A 25,450-nucleotide genomic window follows, 5' to 3' on the forward strand; every position below is an offset into this window, starting at 1 on the left:
TGCCGCCAGGGCCGGGGCGGCGGGGCGCTGACAGCTGCGCACTCCCGAAATCCTCCCTCCCGCCTCAGGGAAGCGGGGCAGAAGCTGCCCCCACCCGCTACCTTATCGCAGTAGAGCCCCACGAGCTGCTTCATCCGCCAGTGCGGAGCCGAGAAGACGTCCACCTCCTCAGGGAAAGGAGCCATGTTCTCCCCATAGAGCCGCGGCGCTGGCGGCACTAACGGCGGCGCCAACATCCGCCCCGCGCATGCGCGGCGGAGACCGCCCCGCCGGCTCCGGCGCCACGTGACCACGGCCGCCCCGCGAGCGCCGCCGCCCGGCCCGCCACCGCGCGCATGCGCAGCTCAACCCGCCCCTTCCCGCGGGGAGCAGGCGGCGGAGGGGCGGGAGGCGGCTCCTCTAGAGGCGGCGGCCTGCTGGCGGGCGCCCGCCTGGCCCTTCTGCAGCGCGGCTGCTCTGCGGTTGTGCGTGGCGAGCAGCGCTCAGAGGCCAGGCCTGCAAAATGCGGGGGCGGGGGGCAGGCTGGCCAGAGCTGCGGGAGGGGCTCCCGGTGCAGGCGGGCTCCCGGGCGGCGCCCAGGGCACGGCCGCTGTCCCGTGGTAGCAGGTCTCCATGCCTAGGTAACCTGGCACGCCGGGGGCGCAGCAGCTTCTATGCCTTTATTTAGGATTAAAAATCAGATTGTGCGTTTACATGATGTAAGAAAAACTCGGTTCACACAAATAAATTGAGAAAGTGGGGAATAAAGACGGTTTCTGCAGGTGACCTGATGTTTGTGAGGGAAGACATATGATGTGTCCTAGACTGGGCTGCAGCAGGGAATCTGCACTCAACTTTTTGCAATATTTGTGCCAGATAAGCAGAGTTAAATGCTGCGTTCGTTTGACATCCAAGACAAAAAGAGCAGGAACACCGGCCTTTGATACTCATCTGCCCATGCAACATTTAAAAAAAAGTAGGAACGTTAATCAGAATTGAGATTATACATCAGTTTGACGAAAGGTGTAACTGTTAGCCAACACGGCAAAACGACATAAAACTGCCAACCAGTGTGGCAATGTGTAGCAAATGTCCCAAAAATACGTTGTCAAACATATAATAAATGTAGCAGACCTTTCTGACTGAAAACTATCACTACACAAAATCTATGTTGCACATATTAAATAGCTTAAAAGCTTGCTAGTTGATAGATGTAAGCAATTAATTGTAAACAGATTGAAATAGTTCAAGCAAAGGCACACATACATTTTTAGTCCAGTATTACTCAATGTATTAATGCTTGGGAATGAAATGTGAAATTATTGCTGGTAAAAGTAGTAGATAGATAGTGAATTGAGAAGGAGGGAGCACATGATGATCACACTGTGCACAATCATCTTTTTATCTCTTTATCTAAGGAAATGAGGCCTAAGCAATTGCAGTATTGGGTGTTTCCATTTCCATTCATCCTTTCCACCTCCAAGGACTTTTGAACATGCTGCCCTACTTAATCACATTTGCAAATATGTACAGATCTTGGAACGTTAAATTCGTACTACTTGAGCGAAAAAAATCAGTTACACGTGAGAGAAGAAAAAGCAAAGCAAAGCACAGGTGTTATGCAGCTGGCCAGCCACCACATGGTTGCATTTACTGCTCGGGTAGTAAGCGCAGCTCTGGCTTTGGGCTTGTGCATTTCTTGCACAGAGTGTGCATCGTAGCATACAAAGGAGCAGGTGAGACTTTGGGTTACTGCTGTAGGTAGAATTGTGCACCAAAGACACAAACCCTCAAGAAACTATGTTTGATGAAGTTCATTGCTTACAGAGAGCTTGTTAATATGAGCAGTTTCAAGGTCATATTTCCAGGCCTAAAGCATGAAATCAGACAGAACTGAGGTTATTCTGCCATCAGTTCATGCCTGAGCAACAATAGGGGATTAATGTTCTCACCTGTACACCTTCCTTCTGCTGGAAGTTACCACTCCCATTTGGTACAAATAACGAGAACAAACATGTCCGTTCCTAATCTTCCAGGGCTTCAGAATATAAACATATGCTGAATTTCATGGCAGTTTGAGTTAAAATTGAGTTTGTGAACTAGAGTATCTCCAGAGTAGGTTTGCTGCCAATTTTTCTGACTCTGCTTCATGGGCAATAACCTCTCCTAGGAGAGAGGGGCGGAGAGCGAGGGACAGCGACCTGTATCCAGCATGAATTGCCAAAGATTGGGAGGCAAGATGAACAGCCAGTTCGTGGCAGTGAAGTACAATACTGCAAGATAAAGTGCCTGATAATGGGATTAAAATATTGAATTTTTCGTGGACAAGTTTAAGGGGAGACTTGGTCATTCTCTACAAATTTACAGGGAGAGAAGTTTTCTGAGGGTAGGTTCTTCATTAATGCAACAGAAAAAGACATCACAAGATCCAATGACTGGAAGCCAACGGTAGACGAGTTCAGGCCAGAGCTAAGGTTTAACTCTCAAGGCTATCAAACCATTGGAGCAATTTCCCTGAAAGCATGTTATTTTAGCCATCACTAAAACTTAAAAAGTATTTAAATCAAAACTAGGAACATAAAAATGGCTGTGCTGAGTCAAATTAGAGGCCCTTCTGGCCCGATGATGTGTTTCTAGAAGTGGCCAGTGAGGAAAGGGAGCTCAGTAGGGGATGAGATGGGGATCCCAGCAGTTGTTGGACTCATTTCCTTTCCCTCTGGGATGTTATGACAGGTCGTCTCTTGTTTGGAGAACACCATTGGGCAGCATCCACATGTTCTTCCCTAAGTTGATGAGTCCTAACCTGCTGTGTCCTTGGAGAAAACCCATTCCAAAACTCAGTATCCATCTTTATGTTTTTTTTACCTTATACTGTGTATTTTAAGCAGAAGTTGTAGTCTTGATGCAAAAATCGGTGACAATTTCTGCCTTGTTTTATGTAGAAGATCACATCAGTGATGCCTCTGGTTTCTGTTAGCCCTGAAACTACTGAGCAAAATTTGGTTGCAGCGAAGTTGCTAATAAAAAAAAATGCATTGACTTCCATGTATTATTGCACTCTCTAATCCTGAACCCGAAGCAATGACTTGAAACGGTTTGATTAACATGCTGGTGCCCTATCAGCATGACCATGTTTCAGAGAGGTTAGGAAGAGAAATAGGGAGATAAAGCATCAGAGAAGTAACTGAAGTACAGCATTTGCTGTGTCTCCATCATATCAAGCACAACATTGCACATCCATTTCTGGGTAAATCTGGCTTTCCTGAAGACGCTGCTGTGGGTAACAAACCAACTGGTTATCTTTCTATCGCATTTACAGGAGAAATCCATCATCAGCAATTTACTCAAATGATTAACAAGGTTTTGCCTTCAGCAAAATCCATCAGCGGAGTACCAGTGCATCAATGTAAGTGTGACACTATATAAATAAGCACATAAATAATAAAGATATATATATTCACTGAAGCATAGAGACTGTTTAATAGAAAGAGACGAAGAACCAGCATGTTCCTCAGAAATGTGAGTCCATAGACAAATTACTCTAAGGCTGAAAAAGTATTTTTTTTTTTAAAAAGGGAAAAAAGTAGTGTGGTTGTATTTGCAGCAGTGTATATCACAGGATATTTACACTGAAGAGTAGATTAATTGATGCCACTTGATGATCTAAGTACTTAGGGAAAAGAAGCTGGAGGGAGAATAAGAGTAAACAGAAGTTGAAGAGATTTCTTCAGTGCACAGGAAGTACGTCTTAATCCTTTCATTTCTCGTTATGATTGATTCCTTACTGCGAGGTGGTTTTGATCATGAAGAAGACTTCAAAACACGTATCATCGCACGGAAATGTTACTGCCAGTATCCAGGGGAGAGGTGGAAAAAGAGCTAACTAATGTTGCCCCTATGTGTGATACAAGATCACCTGAGAATCGGGGTATTTATGCGATCATTGCTTCACCTGCAATTTTCAATTGTTTTTGTTCTTGATATGTATTTCAGCATTTTTTTCAGCCATTAGAGAAATATATGCAAAAAGTATAGCTCTTTTAAAACGAGAAGAAACTGGTTTAAAGTGTTGCTTGCAAGCACTTGTGATGTTTTAGGAAGGTGTAGCATGGCAATGAGCATTAATCGAACCTAAGGCGGCGTAAATAATGAAGTGGTAAGCGTGTTTTTCTCTCTGTACTGAAATATATTGCAATTCTTCCCAGTTATCACCAGGTGGCAATATTGTGACCCTAAAAGTCTCGTTTTTCTGAAGTGGGGAACAGTTAGGCATGAGGAAGTGATGTATCCCAGTGCTGCAATCGTTCCAGGAAACAGTTAGATTACAGTCCCCAGCAAGGTTCAGATTTCCGTGTAACTTCGTCTTTTGTGTACAGAGCTGTAGCCAGTATTGATAATATTAAATGTTAAGCCTCCAGGTTTCCATTTAAATTGTACAATTTAACGCTCCTTTTTTTTTCCTTTTTTTTTCCTTTTTTTTTTAAGAACTTGGGTTGTGAAGAATTCATGATGAAGAGCCTTTTTTTGTCTTTCTTACTTGTCTCTGTTCTGTTTATGAACAGCTTCTCAGAAGTGCAGGAAAGGAAATGGAAAGGTGAAGGTACAACGCTAAACCTGGAAAGTATTGTCATTGGAAGATGCTATGACTATATTAGAGTTGTGAATCCTGCTGTTGGGTAAGTTTTTGCTCATTTCTGGATTAGTTTTTTATGTTCTGTACAAAATGGTTATTAATCAGAAGCCTGATGTTTTGCTCCTAGCCATGAAAGTGATCCTATTGAAGCCAACATGCTTGTAGCTGTCTGTAAACAAAAAATGAACTTTGATGGATATAATATTAATAAAAAGTGTAATTAAGGCAAGATTTTAATCCTTCCACTTTTTAGTTCACATTTTTCCCCCCTTCCCCCAGTGCCACAGTGTTCTGTAAGGAGAACACGACACAGAAATGGTGGGAATGGTATTTCTGAAGTACCAAATCTGGCAGTGCTCCTGGGAAGACAAGCTTTACTTCGCATGCCTTGTATGTCAGGTCATCTAAGAGGGAAAGCACCTCACTTTAGAACTGTCTAGTGGTACTGAAAGAGATTGTGTAGCTCATGCACCTGAAAAATCATGTAGTAATCAACTGCTGAAGTATCGTTACCCATGAGCTTTCATTGTCTGTGTTAATTACACAGAACTGGAGGTAAGTCACACACTTTGCTAAAATGACCACTTTTTCTGTCTTCCTTACGTTGTTTGGGCTTCGATAAGGAAAAAAATAAGGACAGTCTCCTGGAGTTTAGTCCTTTATTCCGCCACTAAAATTTTTCCTGATAGTTTGAAGAGGTATTTGCAGAGGGGGCCTGGCTGGGTTCCTGCAGCATTGAATCGTGTTCTTAAACGGGGATAGGTTATGTTGCACAATATCAGCAAATATCACCTCCTTCCCCCAACCTCCCATTTTTCAGTTCCTGCTGCAAGACAGGAAGATACAGGACCTAAAACAGGTTCATGGCTTTTAACAAAGGCAAAACAACATGTTTCTTCCTAATAACATTCTTAACTTATCAGAAGTGTTTTGGTTCAAGTTCCCCATGAAAGAAAAAATCATCCTAATGCCAATAACACAGTACTAAAATTTCAGCTGAACAATTCAAGTTTGGCAAATTTATAAACACGTCACAGTGGAAGATGCCAGTAAACTTTAACTATAGATTTCTACACACATACAATTTAATATATAATAAAAACTACTAAAACTTAAGTCAGTTAACAGTTGTGTAGGTATATGAAATCTGGTCTTGGCAGTAGGCTATAGGTAGCTAGAGTTCCTGTTGCAGTTAGCAGATGTCACTTCATTTATATCTGAAGGAGAACGTGACTAATAATACAGAATACACTAAAATGAGCAACATAAAGGATTGTTGTGGAAATGTTAACTTTATTGTTAACTGATTTGGGCTTCTAGAAATGTAAATACAATAATCTTGAAAGTATTTCTGTATGTCTCTCGTTTATGACAGTTTTGTGGTCTAATTAATTCCTGTGACATTTTCACAATATAATTTTAAAATTGAGAAGTCTGAACACATTCATCAAAGTATTCTTACTCAGAATAGGATGAAGCCAGCCTGGACATTAGGACTGCTTTCCTGAATTAAGGCCCAAAATAGCATTATACAAAGAAGAGCTGCACAATTTATTTCATATTATGTGGTTTTTTGTCTTTCCCTTAGGTCTGTAAGCAAATAGTGTAATCTAAACAAAATGGAAATTTCATATTGCACAGGTGCAAAACAGATATTCTAATATTTATAACCCTTTCTGTTCATTGTCTGTTTCTTAATTGCCCCCAGGCTTGCTTTTACAGAGGCATAGCCACCTGGATAGGTTTTGCTTCTGAATTTATGTGCAAATAGAATAATTTTTTAAAAATATTTTGCTAACAGAAAAGAAGGTAGCAAAGTATGTCTTTACACTGCAACATACTTAAAACATAAAGTTGTTTATAGAAACATAAGAAAAACTTTCCTTTACATTAAAACAGAACATGCAAAATGGCAGTTAAAAGAGGCAATTTGCTAACTGTTATGGTCATGTAGAAGTGAGGGATTTGAATGAAAATCATATTTGAAATTTTCTAATAGGCATATGCTATATAACACAAATGTTCCTGTAGTGCATTTCCTCCATATTTTTTTATTGGTAGTATATAATGTAAGTTTTGAAAACGTATTTTTTAACTGACTAGTATGAAATAAAACTAATATGACTTATTAGTGTCTATTAAAACTGGAAGGAATTGTCCTGAACTACAGTCCTTCCTCACCCTGTAGTTCCAAAAAGTATTTTTGCCAACTAAGAAATTTTGAGTAACAGAGCAGAATAATCCTTTTGATTTACAAGCTGTTCAAACCTGGATGAGAAGACGTGAAGAAAAAAAATGCAGGAAGTGAATTAACCAGAAAATGACAGCTGGATTCAACTGTCAAGAAAGATGTTAAGAGTTCAGTTGATCACAATTTACAAGTACTAGCATGAATAAGTGTGTGCTTACAGTAGACAGCTCTTTAGCAGAATGAGACATAAGTATATACAATTGTCAGAAGCTAAAGTTTAACGGCTTGAAATCAGAACTAGGGTGCAAATCCTTTTATCAAGTAAGGCTAGTTAAACATTGGAACTGCTGATCAAGGGTCATATTGCATCACTGAAGATTTTCAGATCAAGATCCCATATTTGCTTACGATATATTGGGGTTTTTTATACAGTTCACAGAATCACAGAATCACAATGTTAGGGATTGGAAGGGACCTCAAAAGATCATCTAGTCCAATCCCTTACTGTAAGAGAATCTGTGGTCTGTTTCCTGCATGGGAGCTGCATGGCTCATCACAAGGGGTCCTTTAACTTTAAAGTATCTGTGACATTCAGCATCACAAAGCAGCTCCTTAACGAATATCACGAGGAGAAGCGCCAGCAGAAACCTCATTGTCTATGGATGACATTAAATGAGCAAAACGCTTCAATGGCAGTTTGGTTTACTTATCGGGACTACTGTTGTTCAAGCTATGGCTTTGCAATTACAGCTGTGCGCGTTAGGAATGCTGTATGCACGTAAAATACATTATTCTGTTCTGCAGAGTGCTCCTGGCATAGGCGTTGTCACAGCCAATGTGGGGAAGTTACTGTGGGAAAGTGGTGAAAGTAGCAATTCCCTTTTTAATTGCTCCAGGCAGGCTCAGAGCTGTGACAGGTGAGATCCTGCAAATCCAGAGAGATAAGACGCTTCCATCCCTAGATGGACTGGCCTGTCCTTCCATGGGCAATTATTGTCCCCAGCACAGAGCTAGCAGAAGAGAACTGTCGAAGTACACAGCCTAGCATCTTATTTCAGGCCCCCCTACATGAGCAGTTTAAATATTGAATCCTAAGAGTATTCTTGTAGCTACTGCACAGTGATAGTTCGTGTCCTACACGGTCACCATACTCATTCCAGCAAGGTAAAGCTGCATAATCCTAGGGCCTGTATACACAGAAGGTATCTCTTTGTCAAAACCATTTTTCTACAATAAAAACTTTTTAGTAACTCCTTCTGCACTTGAATCTGACATTTTAAGGGTAATTTTACATTCCAGTAGCTTTCCACATTTAGCTATGCTTTAATTTAAATGGCATTTTGAATCTGGAAAATGTTAAAGAAAGCTGTTTTCTTTAGTATTTCTACAACGATGGATAGCAAGCTCACTGTGTATACTGTACCTTGTAAGATTTTTGTTGAATTACTATGTATTTCTAATTCCACACTGTAAATCCTACTATTTTCATTGCTACTTCTTCCTAATATGCTGCTGTTAGGAAAAGACAAGACCTATATGCTCTTCCTGGGTTGCAAGTTTTCTACCACCGTGACTTCAGTTTTCTATCTTTACCTTCTGGGGTTTTTAATTTGGGAATTTGAAGAAGTTGGGAACAAATTACTTTCTTGCTCTGCTTTGAAAAAACGATTCTCCTATTAGTTTGTTTCAATGATTACAGTGAGAAGAATTGTTCAGAGATATGGGAAGCGTTTAAAAATGCATTTATTAACAAGGATCCTTGCAGCATTCTACCTAAGGACTATGAATTATTTATCAACCTGTCATTGCACACAATTCCACCTAACAAGGTAATGATTATTAATGTTATGTTAAGAGTCCTGTGACATCCAGCAGATTTTCCGTGACACAGTTCAAAATTGACCAAGAGTCATTTTGTGGCTGACTCATGACTCATTATTTTTGGCCTGTCTGTGGTTTACAAACTAGGCTCAAGCTTGATGGTGTTTTTCAATGTGTTTGGCTGCATTTATTTTATGCTGTAACTTCTCAGCAACTTCTCTGTTTTCGTTCTACCAAGATCCCCCACTTTTCCTGCCGTGCCAGTTCTGTTGTTGTCCCTGAACTTCCACTTCTACTTTTCCTCACGTTAGGTGTTCTGCCTGCAAAGACTCTGCCTGCTATGGTATTTTGCTTCCACTCCTCGCAGCCAAATCTCAGGGCGGAGACATGTTAAACATTAACATGTTAAACAAGGATAAGCACAAACGAGACAGGACACTGTTATATGCTAGAAAACAGTAAGGGTTTGATGTGCTGGCAATTGCAGAGAACTGTGAAAATGCAAAAAATACAGCTCTTTGTGCCATCGTATCCCATCAGAATGTGTGATTTGGCCTTCTCTAAAAGGTTGTGCTTTAAAGCAGTTTTTCCTCTAGCACAATTATTCCTTATCTCTAAATGATACAAGCTAAACAAACAAATACTCCTGTCAACATAGCTTAATTCATCAGAGTTTTGCAAACACACAAATAGCAGCTAGACATGTTATTTTTTAACACCGTAAGCCAACATAGTAGTGTGAGAGAATTCTGGTAAGATATATCTGGCTTAGAAATATGTCTTCCCTTTTTACTCCCTTTTCCTAAATCTGTCTGCTGAAGAAGGCAAAGCTAGGCCTAACTGTATTTAATATAGGTCTATATCCGTTCCCATCATGGTATGAATGACCCTCAAGCCTCTAGTGATCAGAATTTATACCACTGTAAAAAAAAACCCACAACTTTTGTTCCTCTAAAGAGATAGCTAACATTTCTGGTTATTAGCTTGATTGTGAAAGAAATACCAAAACATGTTTTAAACTGTTTTCGGCACCCCATAATCCCATTCTGTCCACACCCAACTGATAAGCTTGTTTATTCTCTATTTTTTTTTCTTTTTTATATAGTCTCTTTTCTGGGAAAATAATCATCTGCTAGTCAGTAGTTTTGCTAGCAGAGGCCGTCGCTACATGTCTCTGGCTGATACTCTGTTTGGCTTCCTTGGAGATTTTCTAAACTGGTGTGGGCAGGCAAACAGCACTGGTAAGACCATAAGCACTATATTAAATGTCTGTCTGTAAAACCGTAATGGAGACTGCTCTGTTCTGGAGGAGCTAATTTTTCTCTTGCCCCAAGAAAAATCAGGGATAGCTTCACTGTCTTATTCTCTCCTGTTTTGTGTAAATGTTTAACAATGTAGTCGGGGAGCACACAGTGAAATCTAAACAGTGCTGCAAGGAGATAAACCTCCCTGTCAGTCCTCTGAACAGGGAGCTCTCTGCATCCCAGGTATAGAGTTCGAGCCGTTTCAGCCAAATTATTGAATCCACAGGATGTCACTGTTTGTGTAAACTGCAAAGGATGGAAACTGATAGAAAATATACAACTGTCAGCTTTCAGTGTTATGCCAGCCCATCTTGTACGTTCAGTGCGTATTGCAGGAATATATTTAATTGCTTTCTAAGGTCACTTTTTACGGTCGTTATCATGTCTCTAATAGCACAAATCACATGCCTTCCTACAGGACTGGACTATGAATCCTGCCCTACCGCAGAGGAATGTGAAAACAACGCGGTGGACTCTTTCTGGAGAATGGCCTCAACCACTGTAAGCGGTGCATTAGTCCTGACTTCATACATTAGTGGGTGTGTCCTGAGTGGTTCAGGAAAACATTGCCGGATCAAAACAGATTTAAGTCTGTAACTGTGCTAGATTATTTCCTCTGATACAAATACACTTTTTTAGACTGGGTGCAGTGTTTTAGCAAGAGGAACCTAACTTTCAGCTTAGCTAGATAATGTGCTAAAATTCTGTGTTAGCTTTGTTTATGTATTTAAGCATATACCAAGCACACTAAGCACACTAGTTGTCTACTGAATACAGGTCCTCAGTGACATTTGACAGCCTTGGTGGAAACCCTTTATTCACAGATCAAAATCCAATACAGAGTGCCAAAATGCTTTCTTCCTATGCTGAAGAAATTATTTATAGGTTTGAGAAAAAAGTTTGAGAAGATGCATTGTATTAATGCACTGGCTATTTAGTTCTTGTCCTCTCTACTGCAGTGACCTGCTAGGGTGCTAGTTTGACATTATTTTCACAATTCTGATATTATTCTTGGTAAAATTCTTTCCTTGGTTGTTGTTGCTTGCAATACAATACCAGGTCACATGACAAATCTGTAAGATGAGTTCTGAAAAAAAATTGTTATGTATTGCAGTATGCGCAGCACAGTTCTGGGGTGATACATGTCTTGTTGAATGGTTCTGCAGTCGGAGGAGCTTATCCAGATCCGGGGTAAGAAAACTCACTTATTTGTGTGTACAAGGTCTGATGCCTGTAAAAAAAGGGTCAACCAGTTGTTTGAGTCTTCTGCTGCACAAAGCATGGAAATGTAGCTGAAAGAGCCTGTTGCATCAAAGTCTGCTGAGTTGTGGGAACAACTGTTAATTGTCCCCAGCTGTAGGAATTAATGTGAAATAGATGAAAACAATCCTTTTGACTCCTGCATTTTACAAAATGCTGTGGCAAGAAGGATAAATTCTCTTTGAAAGCAGGCTTCAAGTCAGCCAAAATATTGTGGCAAGATGTGTATGTCTTCAAAAAGATGAGCATTACAAAATTTGTATTCAGGGACATCTCCAAGGAGAGGACATCGTTACAAGGAGTGTAGCCTCTGTCAGGCCTAGGAGCAAACTTGGTAAGTTCTGTAGAAGAAATGCTTTGTCCTGTTACTTCTCCATGACCAAGAGAGGAGGTAGTTTGATATCCATTATGGTTTAAGAAAGCAAAAAAAGCTCATTGAGTAAGATAATAGCAAAGATTAGCTTCCTCTTCTCCTTATTCCCTTGTGTATTAGGGACAGATGTATTTTCCCTGATTTACAAGTGTACCACTATGCCAAAGTTCATCAAAGCTTAAATTTAAAATTTATTGTAAAAGTACACCCTTAAGAACTTTTACTGAATATGCGGCTGTAGTGATTGCCCACCTTTGGTGAAAAATACATCTTTCCTTGGCAACTATCCTGTCCAAGGCAGATCAAAAAAACATCTTTTAAAAAAACATAGAACAGATCCTCTTCCTGTGTGCTCACTAAGGACTAAAAATAATAATTGAAAAGTTAATTTTATCTCTGTGTGGGAGAGAAACAAGAACCATCTGTTCCAAAACACCTACTACCTACTTACCTCTGTACCCCAAAAAGGTCCACCTCTGTACACAGCTTTCAGCTAATCAAGAAAACTTACATGGTCTCCTTTGGTTGCTTAGGTGGTCCAGTCTTCTGCAGATGATAATACCTGGCAGCAGGTCAATGCCCAGAATCCAGTATAGATTCCTTATTTCAGAAACATATTCCTTATTTCTGTTAATTTACAGATTCCTTATTTCAGAAACCTCTTACACATAAATTAATTCTTTTCACCAGTTCCCTAGGTTGCCCATCTGGTGCTATTGTGACCAGTGATATCTCCACCACTGGAACACAGCCTGCCAAGGAAAAAACAAAGCCAGTTAATCCATCTGTGTTCTTTGCTGCGTATCTTCTGGTCCATTTATGACTGAATTTGTTTAAGAGATCTTGTTTGAAAGAGGCTTAGAGTTGAATAATTAATAGCAGAAGGTAATCTGAAAGATCTCCCTGTCTTCCTAAGCATCTCTCTTGTCTGTTTTCAAGCATTTCAAAGACACTTCCAAAGTTTATCCTGCTTCACAGTTTGTACACTTAAATCATTATTGTCACCTGTTACCATTTCAGTTAAAATTTATTTCTCACTTAACTGCAAAATAACTTTGTTCGTTCACACAGTATGAATGTAGTTGGCAGACTTCTTTAACATATTAGTCACTTCAAAGATTGGTTTACTGAAGTCAATTTTACATTGTTCCTCCACAGTTTCAGACTCCTCTAGTTAAAGATTCCTTTATATTTTGGAGGAAGCTTCATTTTTGCTGGCAATAACATAGGCATGAATGGGCAAATGAGTTAAAAATAATTGGAATCTTTAATTTTTATTATATTTTCACTATGTGTTTAAGACACCTTGGACAGACAGGCAAACTTGCTGTTGCTGCTACTGGTCTCTGGTTAGCCACTGCTGTAACAGAGTTGGCCATAGAAGGCAACTGGTGGTATCCACCTCCTCATGTTCTACTTCTGCAGAAGTTTAACTTGCTAACCTCGTGAACAGGTCTCAGCTGGCTGCCAACAGACACTGTCAACCACCGCTTGTCTTGTGCTTCCACGCCAGAGCACCAGTAGTTTGCCTGCAGGCACCAGGAGGACAGAGCAGTGGTCACATTGCCACTGCTGTTCTCATCCAGGAGGTGACAACTAACAGTCCCTTCTAGTCTGAAGAGATCTCAGAGCATTTAAAGTGGCTATGAGACACTGCAGCCCAGATGTAGACATTTAAGACAACTCATGATAGGCAAATTAAAGCACACCCCTAGTCTCAGGCTTGGACCAAGCATTCAGTGCAGACAGCCCTTGTAAGCTTTCTGAGGAGGAAAAAAAAGAGCAATTAAAAGGTTGGAAATCATTACAGTACATCTTGCTGGAAGGGTTAGAAATGTGTGGCTTTGAAATGCCTGTATCTCACAAAAAATTCAATTTACAGACATTGAAATAATCCTTTGGATTTGGCATCTTTAGGTTAGATATAAGGAAGAAATTCTTTATGGTGAGGGTGGTGAGACACTGGAACAGGTTGCCCAGAGAAGCTGTGGATGCCCCCTCCCTGGCAGTGTTCAAGGCCAGGTTGGATGAGGTTTTGAGCAACCTGGTCTAGTGGAAAGGTGTCCCTGCCTGTGGCAGGGGGGTTGGAACTAGGTGATCTTTAAGGTCCCTTCCAACCCAAACTATTCTATGATTTAGTTGCCATTTTATTGTCTCATTTTAATTGTTATTTAAATATCTATGAAAGTCAATTTACACAAAGCAATAAAGTGGAAGATTCCCTAGGCCAGGGATGAGCACATCTAGAAGTTTCTCCTTTATGGTCTTATGTATCCTAGACAAATACTTCACGTTACTGTTGCTGTGATTTTTTACCTAAAAATATATTTGTCTTGTGGCTGTTCTTATTTTTTTATTTAAAGCAAAATTGTATTGTGTCTAAAAGCAGTAACTACAAGAATCACCTTTTTCTTTTTTTACTAAGTATCAAATGTGTTTTGTTTTGGAGTTGCATTTTTTAAAGTTCACTTCGTTCTGGTTCACCTCTAGGTTGTAACTTTTTTCAGCTAAGATGAAGAACACAAAAACCAAACTTCTGATTAAATGACCTTGACCTTTGAGGACATGCAGAATGTGAATCAGATTTTTTCTGTTCTGTGTTGAGTCTGATTGTAATCAGAAGATGTAAATGTAAAATCAACCAAGCCCATACCCTATGGCAGGATCAGAGCCTTGATTAATGCAAAGGGAGAAAAGATTATTTCTTTTGTGTGTTCTTTATAGTTCTAAAACTTTGTTTCTTGAATCAGTTTTTTTGCAGATTATGAAATACCTAATCTCCAAAAAGACAAAATCTCACAAATTGTCATCTGGGTTGTGGATGATATTGAAGGACCAGATATGTAAGTTATGTCTTCCAAAAAAAAATTAATTTCTCCTTTTTGGAACTGTCTTTAAAATTTCACTGTACCTTTCTATTTGATTATATTTGCATAGCAATTAAACTAAAAATATTTTAGATGCTTTCAGTAACACAGAAGGCACACCCTGCCGTTCCCAAAGAGTATAGAAATAGCAGAATTAGACAAAATATAAATAAATTCTAATATTAGGTCTGGAGTCCACTCTTAGTTAGAGAGACATGTGTGTGGATCTCAGACCTTGAGTGAAGATATAGCACGTACAGTTTTACTAAGAAAAGAGTCAGCTGAATTTCAGATTAAATGCTGACATGAAATACTTCTTCCCTCTCGCCGTATGCGTTCTTTTCATTTTAACTCATCTTAACTGTTTGAAAATTAGTAGAAGCAGAAAAATACCACCAGGGGGCTCATCTTCTCTCCATACTTAAAATCAATCTAATTATAAAAAGCAGGCTTTAAAAAGGTCTAATTTTGCTGTTAATTTAATTTTTTAAAACAAACAAATAAACAAACCAAAACAGATCAGTCCAAACAGAATAGCCTGTTGGTAAATAGTCAAAGACCAAGTGATGATTTTCAACAGAAACATAATGGAAAATGGACTCTGAAGTTAAAAAAATGAAATCATTAGGCCAGAAACTAGGCCTGGTTTGGGATTGACTAAAGGAAGTATTAAATAGTGTATTCATTGTAGCTTTTGTGGGGATCCCTACAAATGTAGATAGATGAATCGGGGGTAGAGGAACAGAGGAATTCAGTTTTATCCCAACCATCTACAGGGTCCCTGCAGTTTCATATAACATGGTGGTACTTCATTGGTCTTCAAACTGCCCTGGCTGAAGAGGGCCAGAGAAATGGACTCATGTCACCATATCCACCACTGGTGGCTGAATCCCTGGTGTCATCTGCATTCTTGGGAGCGTGAGGCTTCTGTTCTTGCTACGCAACACTTTTTAGTTGCATCCATTCATTTTGTGTCATTTCGCTTTCACATCTCATCTCTTCTCTTTCCTATCTCCTTTTGCTTCACTTTCATTCAATTTTGGCATGGCCAGCCCAGACCATGTATTTTACCATAATGCAGTGTATTCTACGAAGCATAGTTCAGATGAGCATTTCTCAGCCTTTCTCTTTAAATCAAAGAATCATACCCTTTTGGGGAAAAAAAAAGAAAGCTCACTTTTGGAAAAGTTGCCCTTACTAGAAAGAAAAATTAAGAGAAGCACTGAATCTTAATTTGTCTTTCAGTTTGTGCTTGTCTGGATGCATGGAAATATTTGTGTATTTTTATTAATTGCTTTTTACAATTATTTTGTTGGTCCAAATATGATTTCTTTAGAGTCATGAGTATTTACTGACCAATGGATTAGTAGCAGTGACCTTAATACTTGACGTTGGTGCAAGTTTTAGAGGTCTTAGTAGATTCTGTACTATCTAAACTTTCTTTTGCTAATTGGACCACAAATTAAAAAATCAGTACTAGACACAGATGATGCATTTAGGATTGTTTCTGTGTTTTTTTCTCTCTCCTTGTGTTTTTCTTTTGTTCTGTATTCAAGAGAGAGTACAAGCTTCTAACAACAAGAATAATTCTAATGTATTATAACCAACTTATTCTGTAAAGACAGCTAGCATCAACTTTAGCACCACCTAAACAGCTGTCAGAGAATATTACAAATGAAACACTTACTTATTCTTTTACAAAATTATTTCACTCTTTTTGTCTAGTGAAATATTGAAGGTGGGAATATTTGCTATTAGAATCTGCAAATGCTACACTGGCTGAAGCCAATCTTCCAGTCTCTGCAAACTGAGTATAAAATGTTAAATGACTGTAAGCAAATGAAGCATTATAAATAGCAATGTACACCAGTTTTCTGTAGGTGTTAAGGAATACAGAAGAGGCAAACTAATGGAGATTTACTTGTAATACCATCAAGTTCAGTGAAAGGAAATTAGATAACAAAAGACTTGTAATAATATTAAAATCCTTTCTCACAGAGATTCCTGTGGAACTCATACTGTAAACACATTAGAAAACAGGCTGAAAACCCTTGGTTATAGTGTCACCTGCACTGACAATTACAAGTAAGTGAAAATCCTTCATTAATACAGTCTATTTGCAGAAGCACCTCATCTATTTTAAATGATTTCTTACCTTCCAATACTTAAGTGCCATTAATGTTGTGTCTTCAGTAAGAGACTGATATGTTGGAGGGGTGATGTCACATTTTTTGGACTAAGCATTTTTCGGGTGTGAATTGAGCAAAACACTACACTGAATTGTATAAATGTATAATTAAATGGAATATTGTACTTACCAAATGTCAGACACAGAAGATGGCCTTATGTATTCCACTTCACTGTAAAATCTTTACTTGGATTAAAAATCTAAACAACAGTTAAAAACACTATTGAATGTCTGCAGAATTGCTAGGTATTCACAGTAGTATTCACAGCTCTAGTTATTCACAGTAGATTGTAAGATAGATATATTCAAAAGGGAGCTTTAGACATAATAATACTGTTGAGTCTGTTTTGGATTTTTCATTTGTTTTTCTGTTTTCTGCCTGAAAGATGCTAAATAAAACGATATCTTCGCAGGCCTGTAATGTTCTTACTCTGCCTGGATTATCCTGATGATTCTAAGTGTACCCTTTCATCGTAAGTAAGAGAAATTCAATCCATCCTCAGTGTCATTACAACCAAATAAATAATGCAGAAGTCAACAGTTCAACAGATTCTACCTCTATCATCTATTATGTATCACCCATACGCAATATACAGTATTCTTGAATTTATTACTTACTGTGTATTGAGTAAGCAGTTTCTATCTACAAATTGTGCACAATTGTCTGTGGGCACCTGCTATTCAAAATTAGGTGTTAATCAGTTCTCATTGATCACACAATCACACTGTATATAACTGCTGGTATGAATGAAGTTTGTAAATATCAGTGTTCTGATGCAACATCTATTACGGATTTGAAATAGCTTTCATTAATATTCTTCCTTGAATAATGAAATTGTACGTCAAATGGCAACAGATCTAAAGGACATTTCTCCAGCTACTGGAACTTTCAGTTCCAAATTCTGAGGAAGTTTTTCTTTTTAATCTTCCATTTTGTGTGCAAACCCAATTTCTATATTTTAATCTATTTACCTTGGGCCTGTAGGTTATGTGCAGAGAATGCAAATTGCATCCACGATACAACTTTCTTAATTAGCAAGCATCACTCCCAAACTAGCTTTTAATAATTTCCCTTCCTATCCATATTTTTCTTTATTATATAAAGATTATTAAATTAATTTATGATATATTTCAGTGAATTTACAGTAAAGATGGCTGTTTTCAATTGTGGCTAAGTTTCTTAGTCTATGTGCTGTTACATGTATAGGTACACATAAGGTACCTGAACATCTGAATATGAAAACTTCCTCACAGTTGGGAAAGTTGCAAGATACATAGATGCATAAAAGTTGTTCTCTACTTATAGTATTTCTATGCATAATCCATATATTTGGCCACATCATATCTCCTACTGTCCTTTCTGCCCTAATTCAAGCACCTGCAAATCTTTTGTATGTTAATACCCACGTAATACTGCAATGATAACTTCTGCTATGAAAAACCTGATTTGCTGCCCCTAGTTAAGGCAGCAGAGAGGTGCAATTCCTGCTTGCCTGCCTGGGGTTGTGTGGCAGTAGTGCTTCATGCAGTACAGAAAAGATGTCTATCACTTTCTGTAGCATATGTTCAGGTTTTAATACACCCTTACAGAGAACGTGAGTATTCTCTGTTCCTGCTGGTCACTGAAAGTTTTTACTCAGCTTGTAATGTGACAACTTTTGTTCTTACATCTAAATTATATCCCAGCACCAACCTATAAATGTGTGATGAAAACAGTGGCATTTTAGATATCATTGATAGCTCCAGACTCCTTCTAGGTAGTATATCACAGAACAGGCTTCCAGTTCTGTTAAGGCATTTGTTTGTTACTAGATACCGCTTGCATGGTGGGTTAAAATAGGGTTTCCTTGTTCTGCCAGTGAATGGTAAGGCTTTTGTTCATGTGTCAATGGAAAATACAGTTGTCCTGTGAGAAGTTGCAGCTGTGAACGTGGTGACAATATTAACAAACTGTAGGAAAAAGCACTTTACAGGTCTTTTTAAAATATAATATTCTGAACTCTTTAACAGAAGATTTTTCTCTTCTCCCAGGTCTTAAACCATTTCCCTCAAAGTTTTGTGATGTAGGTACGTTCCTCAGCTGAGGAAACCTGGATGAGAAGGCTTTTGGAAACAGTTAATGTCTTTTTTCTTTCACCTAAGAGATGAGCATACCAGTTCTCCAGTATCACCACATAACGCTTGCAGTATGTAAAGAGGGGAGCAGCCACTCCTTAGTTTCCATCCGTGTTGGTACTTAAATTAACATAATCACTAGCGTATTCTAAGCACCAGTCTCATACTCTCCTGGGGTGACTACTAAGCAACTCGGCTGTTATCATCCTCCTTAGGAAAAGTTTCCTTGCTTCTTTCTTTCCTGAGCCTTCTGTTCCCTCCTGTATGCATGGCAATGTCATAGGCTTGATTCACTTCATATCAATTCTATCCCTAATCAATACAGAGCTTCCCAATCTGAATGCTCACTATCATTGCCTCTCCCTGAACTTTAAGTAGCTAAAATACTTCAAGACAATGAATACTTACACTCTTCCCGAAATCACTTACTTCTCTGCAATAAAAAACATCTCCACTGAAATTAGCTGTCCTTTTAGAAAGAGCCTTAAGCCGATGTGTATAAATGATTTGATTATTATCTTCTAGATCTATTTTGTCTGTGGATGGTTCCCTGCTCTCTCATGGTCCATTAACTGACATGGGAACAGTTTGGTCAGTAGTGGTATCACTATTAAGAGCGTCTATCTGTTAGGAAAAGGTTTCCTTTGCAGAACGTCTGTGCTCAGTGTACACTCAGTGTTCATACATCTACAATAAATAGTGAGACTAGGTATGCAGGCTCTGTTGCGTCCCCTTTCATAATGGTTATTTGCTGTTACAAGACTAATCGCGGCCTTCTCAGCCTCTGGAGAATAATGTCCTGAGCCCAAAGACATCAGAGTTGTGCAAGTGACTTTTTTTGTCACCTCAACTCCTGTTACCTCAGCATACCAAAGGAGAGGTCTGTGTCAGGCTAGCAGAGGGATGGCTGAGAAAGTGCTGTAATGTACCTGGGGCTTCTTGAGTAGTGATAGTGCCCCTTAGCTCCTCTCCAGACTTGAACTATGTTCCTGCTGAGTCAAAATTTGGACTTTGGGTTGTTGACACCCTCGTGTTTGAAGAAAACTTGTAAGTAAAAAAATACCCACTAGATGGCATAGACGGCTTACAAACATGAGCAGAAAGGACGCCAGATGAAATTTACTAGTCGTGGTATTTATTACTTGCATTATTGCAATGTCAGGGAGACTTAGAAATGGATCTGGGTACTGTTGTATCAAGTGCTGTAAAAATATAGACCTCTAGGACCACTGCTGCCTAGAAGAGCTCTATACAATCTCAAGCATAAGGCCAGAGACAGTGAATGGATGTGGAGAGACAAGGAGGCTTAGATATTAAGGTAGAAAGGAGTGTTCCCAGGGTTTTGCACAGATATCCTGTTTATAAAATCATGACAGCCAAAGGGAATCTAGTGGTGAGCTCTTACAAAGAAACTTCTAGCTTAGCACTTGGACTGCAAACTTCATCCTTGGCAACAACCCCCTGATATTTAAAAGAATCCTAACTCAGCTCTGTGCTGTGAACATCCTGTTTGTTTTCTTTTCTTCAGATCTGCACCAGCAGCACAAAGAGGACCTATCTCTTCAGACACAGGAGGCAGCTGGAACAAGCTCATGTTTGTTTCTTTTGTAGGCTTTTTGTTCAGATTTGCTTTAGTGTACTAAGTTAAGTAACTGAATCCATATCCTCTGTTTGCCTTAGCTGGCTATAAATTTGGCTTCAACTAATTTCTAACTGCACCCTACTTCTGGGACCAGCAAACCTGCATATTAAAATGCTGCATACTTCTATCTAGATCCCAACTACTTTTAGCAACAAAAATTGTTCTACTGCTGCTAGAAAGCCTCACCCTTCATTTCTTTTTCTTGAACAGAAGAAATCCATTGCTATTTCCTCTTATCCTTATTCTCCAGAATTAAACTGAGAATAATACTTCCTGTTCACATATTTAAGAAAGAAAAGTGAAACTATGCCTGTCATACATCTCCCATACAGCTTACTTGTTTGTAAAAACAATCCTAGCATTTCGTCTTGGAAACTTAAGTGTCTGATTATCATGTTTTGGGAAGGGGAAATATGAATTCAGATGGGAGAGAGCTTAGATTGCTTACTTGGTACAAGATACAATAGGTGAGACAGTGCAAAAATTAAACTCATTTTCATAAGTGGTCCGGTACTTGGGCCAAACTTACCTGAAACTATGGTACAGTGAGATTCTGGCTTGCATACTTGCATAGACTATTTTACCACATAATATCAATTGCTTCGTCATCTGCACAGCTGTTCCTCATCTGGCTGTTTCCTGGCCACTGGATAGCCAATATTCAGGAATACCAGGTCTAGAAAGTTCCACAGGTTTTCCACCACAATGTGATGGTTGGTCACCATGATGTGATTTATGGCATATCAAACTCAGAGGAGAACCTGCCAAGTCAGACATCTGCCTGCTTGCCGTGAACTCAGTCAGCATGCTTCAGAATACATTGAGGAGTGAGCAGATGCCACCTTGAAGGTGTCTTGAGTAACTTCTGTGAATTATCTAAGTGTTCCAGCTAGATGCTTCTCCAAACCACCAAGGCATACAGCTACCAAGATGACACATAAATCTTTGGAAAAACATAGTTGTTCTTCTAGAAAATAACTTTAAGTAGAATATTGTTGCACATTCTTTGTTAGCTTCTGTATTATTTATTTGTGTTTGTAATAGCTGGTTGTCAGGAAACTGGAATAGGATGTTTGTGTTATCTCAGTGCATCTAAATTACAACTCCATAGTAGAGTTACACCCTTTCAGTCCCTGGTACAACTATATCATATTGTATGTTTGAAAGATAAAATATCTAAAAGACATTTTTGTTGCTTATTTGTCTGGCTTCCATTCCTGTAATAATCTTTAATTTGGTTTTAATGCAAATCCCTTTATATTACGCACATAGTTGTGTTTGCCTGTGTCACAGCTGGGTTTCGGCTCCAGCTTGAAGGATTTTTGTGTCTGTTTCAGACACTTGCAAAAGCACTGAATTCAGAAGTTACAGACTTTGAAAATCTGGGCTGTATTACACCTCAAAATTGGTCCCTACCTATGCTGAAACATTAGTCCTTTGATTAGTTGCTTCAACATCCTCCTCATTTTTATTGCTTGTTTGATGCTGTCCTTAACAGGAGCTGCCAGAATAATGAGAGGTATCTGTTTGTAACACAGACACATCTCTGATAACCAAATCCAAGCAACTTTGATCAATCTTCTATTTATCCACAGCAGATCACATCATGACATGTTTTGGACCTCAGGCTGTAGAGACAGTGTGTATGAGGCTCACAGATAGGTGTCCAAGCCATCGTTTCCTCTCGTGTTGTCCTACCCACTGACCTGTATACTATAGTGTGTGCAGGATTCAGAGAATAGCTTAATACCATTAACAAGCCATATGCCTCTTAGGCAACTTCCATCCATAAGCCAAGCATCCCAGCTGGCCAACTTTTGCTTACCAGCCTATGAAAGCTTTCCAGCCTCTGGATACAATCCACTCCAGCAGCGCAGTCAGTGCTGGCTGTTACGTATGATACCAAACACACTGTAGGAACTGCTAAATAATTCTGTTTCGGAAAAAAAAGTAAAATACAAAGTGGAATAGATACAATTCAAATAATTTGTGGTTATTTACTGCATAACCTTATATCATGAACAACACACTCAGAAACCTCTTGCAGTGTTTTCTTATTTCTAGTGTTCTTGCCTCTTTTGCCATTATTTCAACTCAGTAGCAGACAGCAGGTTTTTTTCCAGTATCTTTTGAGTGAAGTGTCTCGAACTTGCTGGAAAAGCTTCAGAAGATCTGTAAAGATTTTTAGCTGACCAACTAATATAGCTGGGAGAAAAAAAGAAAGCAAAGTTTTAGATACATAGGCTTCCTGAGATCTTAAAGACAGCAAATTTCAAGCTGAGTGTGGATCATTTGTTCTGAGTTTAATATAATGGTTTTAATCTGTGCAGAAGAACAGTGTGACTGGCATCTCAGAAGCAGAGGGGCAGAAGAAGTGTCAGCAAAACAAGAAACTATAAGGTCATTTGTTACTCCTGGAAGGAGGCAGAGACGGGGCAGAAGAAGTGTCAGCAAAACAAGAAACTATAAGGTCATTTGTTACTCCTGGAAGGAGGCAGAGACATAAACAAAAAGTTGTGAGCAAGAGAATCCCTTATATCTCTGTTTTTTATTTCTACATCTACAAAGTGTGTGAATAGTGCTAGTTATACATATATTTTACACTTACATGGTGAGAATCAGTGGGGTATGCCTGTGCTCTGTCTTGAACACTCAGTAAATTCTCTGATTAGCAATGTCTCATGTAACAGCTGTGCCAAATTTGGAGAAATCATAATGTCCAAAAGGCATCTGCCCTTCTCTGTAAACTCATGCAAGCCTGGTAATGTTCAGCAGGGTGCTTCAAATACAGATTCAAAATGTTTCAATCATTCATAGTTGTACTAGCAGTACTGCAAAAACAGCTGTCTCCAGACTTGAATTCAGGGGGGAAGATATTTCATATGAAAACATTATGTATATCACTTCATTTTTAATCCAGTTGGATGCCACCATCCTGTGTAGATCTGTTAATATCCAACTACTTATGGCAAATGAAAGAATCATGTACAGGAGCATTACAAGGTGCTCCGCATTTCTGCAGGCAGACCTGTGGAAGCTACTGATACTGAGGTAGTGTTGCCTGTCTTTGCCTGTTTTATGGACCAGTTAAGACTTCAGTTATGTCATGTTCTTCATTCCTATATAGAAATAAATATAATCTCCCCTTCTGCTAACCTTTTTTTTTTTATGCTGCATGTGTTCCAGTCATGGTATCTGACAAAAGCCAAACTCTAAATGAGAGTAATTCCTTTTTTTCAGCATGTATGTGCATGCACACTTATATACCTGCTTATACCTGCTCTGTCTATTTTTAAATGCAAACTCTTGAGTGCTCTGGAGTAAGAAGTTATGAGAATAAAGCAAGGACAACTTATTCACCTCTCTGCCCTTTTTATACTGCTGGTGTTTATTTTTGTCATGTTGGCCTTGATGTGATACTCAGCTGACACGACTGTGTTTCCGATCAGCAATCTCAAATGTAGTGAAACTTGAACTGAAAGCTCAAGAAGTTGTGCGATACTTTCTGTTCAAAGAAACCTAACTCTTTCTATAGTTTTCAGTTAGATTAGCTAGAAATAATTCTGATGTATTCGGTTTCAACAGTAGAGGGTGTAAAGTGGAAGAAGGGTGCTTTTAGCAGAGCCAAGAAGTTTGGTTTAAAATAGCTCAGTATGGGGAGGCACAGTATCTTAATTTAGTCAAATGTTAGGGTGGCTCAAGCACTTTACAAGTGTTTTTCTGATTTTCTGGTTTTTCCTAATTCCAACTTCTGCCCAGTCTAAATTTACTTGCCATTTTATTTAAGAGGTGAACAATATGATCTGCCAGATTTTATTTCAAATCTGCAGGCGTCTGATTTCCTACAGTTCCCTGCGAATTATGAAGGCAAATTCAGAGGAGACCCCCGTTCCCTTACTGCAGCAGCACAGTTCAAGTGCAGGCTGGCAGGGAGAGGAGTGCAGGAAACTGGAGCCTGGGAGCATGGCACATACGTACCCTCACACCTCACACCGTGCCGGAGTACCCCCCCTGCCTGGGCAGCCCCTCTTCGCCTGCCTTCTCCTCTCTTTCCTGCAGCTGCAGCAAAGGTGAACCTGATCTCAGTTCAGGTGAGTTACTTCATATTTTTAGCAGAGTATATAAGCACAAAATTATGATGTTGGAAGTTTTATAGAAGGAAAATGAAGGAGATTATAATACACATTTCCTTTCAGTAGCAGGCAGTGAAGTAAAGTAACTAGTCCTTTACTAGTGACCATTTGACTAGGAATACCTCTGCACTGTGTAAGCAGTAAGTGTGGTAAGTTGTCAAAGTGCAGACAGAGGGGATCCTCCAGAACTGTATATCCGAAGTAACTCGAGGTATACCATTAGTTACAATAATTAGCAAAGAAATAGTATTTTTTAATCCAGTAACCGTGTTTGCCTGGGCATCTCTTAGCGATTACACCTGATATGGTCTGGTATCAGGTGCTAATGAGTGCTTGGATAAATAATTAACAAGGAATGTGAAGTATTGCAGGCAGAAACCGGAATTACAGGTGAAGAATTTGGCAAGCGCTGGACCTCCAAACTGCAGAAAGACTTTTTTTTTTCCCCATTTGCAACAGATAAGTCAAGAGAGCAGTGCTAACAAAATTACAGGTATTCTATATGCTACATTAAATCGGGGTACAGGTGGGGAAAAGCTCTTAGGTCACAGTGTGCCATTTTGAAGAGCAGCAAGCAAAGAAGCAAATGAGCAGAAATAAGTATTCCATGGAAATTTTAGTCTTGCAATACCAAATACCAACTGTAGGACATGCTGGCCTGTGTCGTGCTGCATTCTTACTTTTCCCTTTGTTTTAATGCAAGGTGCCAGAAAATCCAGAGCTGGTATTTCCACAAAACAGAATAAACGCTCTGGGCTTTCACCCTGAACTTCCTGTCACCACTGCCCATTAGCATGGGGTTAAATAAAAAAAGAGCTGCTGGACTGATATGAAAAAGGAGTGATGACAAGCAAAGTATATGGCATATATCAAGCAAAAAGCAGTTAAGGACAGTAAGCACAACCAATAAACTTGGAAGCCACAGTGTCAAATCCTGGACAAAT

The 25,450-nt window shown here is 39.2% G+C and overlaps 2 protein-coding genes across 4 annotated transcripts in view; one reads left to right on the forward strand and one right to left on the reverse strand.

The window, feature by feature from the left end:
- The window catches only part of FBXL5 (F-box and leucine rich repeat protein 5), a 36,442-nt gene extending 36,200 nt beyond the window's left edge, over positions 1 to 242 (reverse strand). The window contains exon 1 of the mRNA XM_068403554.1: positions 102 to 242. Within this exon, the coding sequence (XP_068259655.1) occupies positions 102 to 236 (135 nt within the window). The 5' untranslated portion in view covers positions 237 to 242. The remainder of the gene's footprint in view (positions 1 to 101) is intronic.
- Positions 243 to 4,301: 4,059 nt separating this feature from the next.
- On the forward strand, positions 4,302 to 23,728 carry BST1 (bone marrow stromal cell antigen 1). Of its 3 annotated transcripts, none has more exons than XM_068403041.1 (9): positions 4,302 to 4,655; positions 8,503 to 8,632; positions 9,730 to 9,865; positions 10,347 to 10,429; positions 11,043 to 11,119; positions 14,312 to 14,404; positions 16,427 to 16,513; positions 17,030 to 17,089; positions 20,260 to 23,728. In XM_068403041.1, exons 1-9 carry the CDS (start codon positions 4,486 to 4,488, stop codon positions 20,372 to 20,374), a joined length of 951 nt encoding a protein of 316 aa, XP_068259142.1. In that variant the 5' UTR covers positions 4,302 to 4,485; the 3' UTR covers positions 20,375 to 23,728. The 3 variants fall into 3 exon arrangements, with proteins under 3 accessions (XP_068259142.1, XP_068259143.1, XP_068259144.1); XM_068403042.1 differs by having other exon boundaries at positions 22,704 to 23,728; XM_068403043.1 differs by lacking the exon at positions 20,260 to 23,728 and adding an exon at positions 18,648 to 19,219.
- Positions 23,729 to 25,450: the final 1,722 nt, after the last annotated feature.

This window comes from Nyctibius grandis, chromosome 6 (genome assembly GCF_013368605.1).
Source record: "Nyctibius grandis isolate bNycGra1 chromosome 6, bNycGra1.pri, whole genome shotgun sequence".
Taxonomy (NCBI): domain Eukaryota; kingdom Metazoa; phylum Chordata; class Aves; order Nyctibiiformes; family Nyctibiidae; genus Nyctibius; species Nyctibius grandis.

Excerpts from the sequence above, each read along its gene's own strand:
- BST1 (XM_068403041.1), top strand. The coding sequence starts at position 4,486 with ATGATGAAGAGCCTTTTTTTGTCTTTCTTACTTGTCTCTGTTCTGTTT. Across the intron at positions 11,120-14,311 it reads GGAGCTTATCCAGATCCGGG|TTTTTTTGCAGATTATGAAA; the intron begins GTAAGAAAACTC and ends TTCTTGAATCAG. Across the intron at positions 14,405-16,426 it reads GATATTGAAGGACCAGATAT|AGATTCCTGTGGAACTCATA; the intron begins GTAAGTTATGTC and ends CCTTTCTCACAG.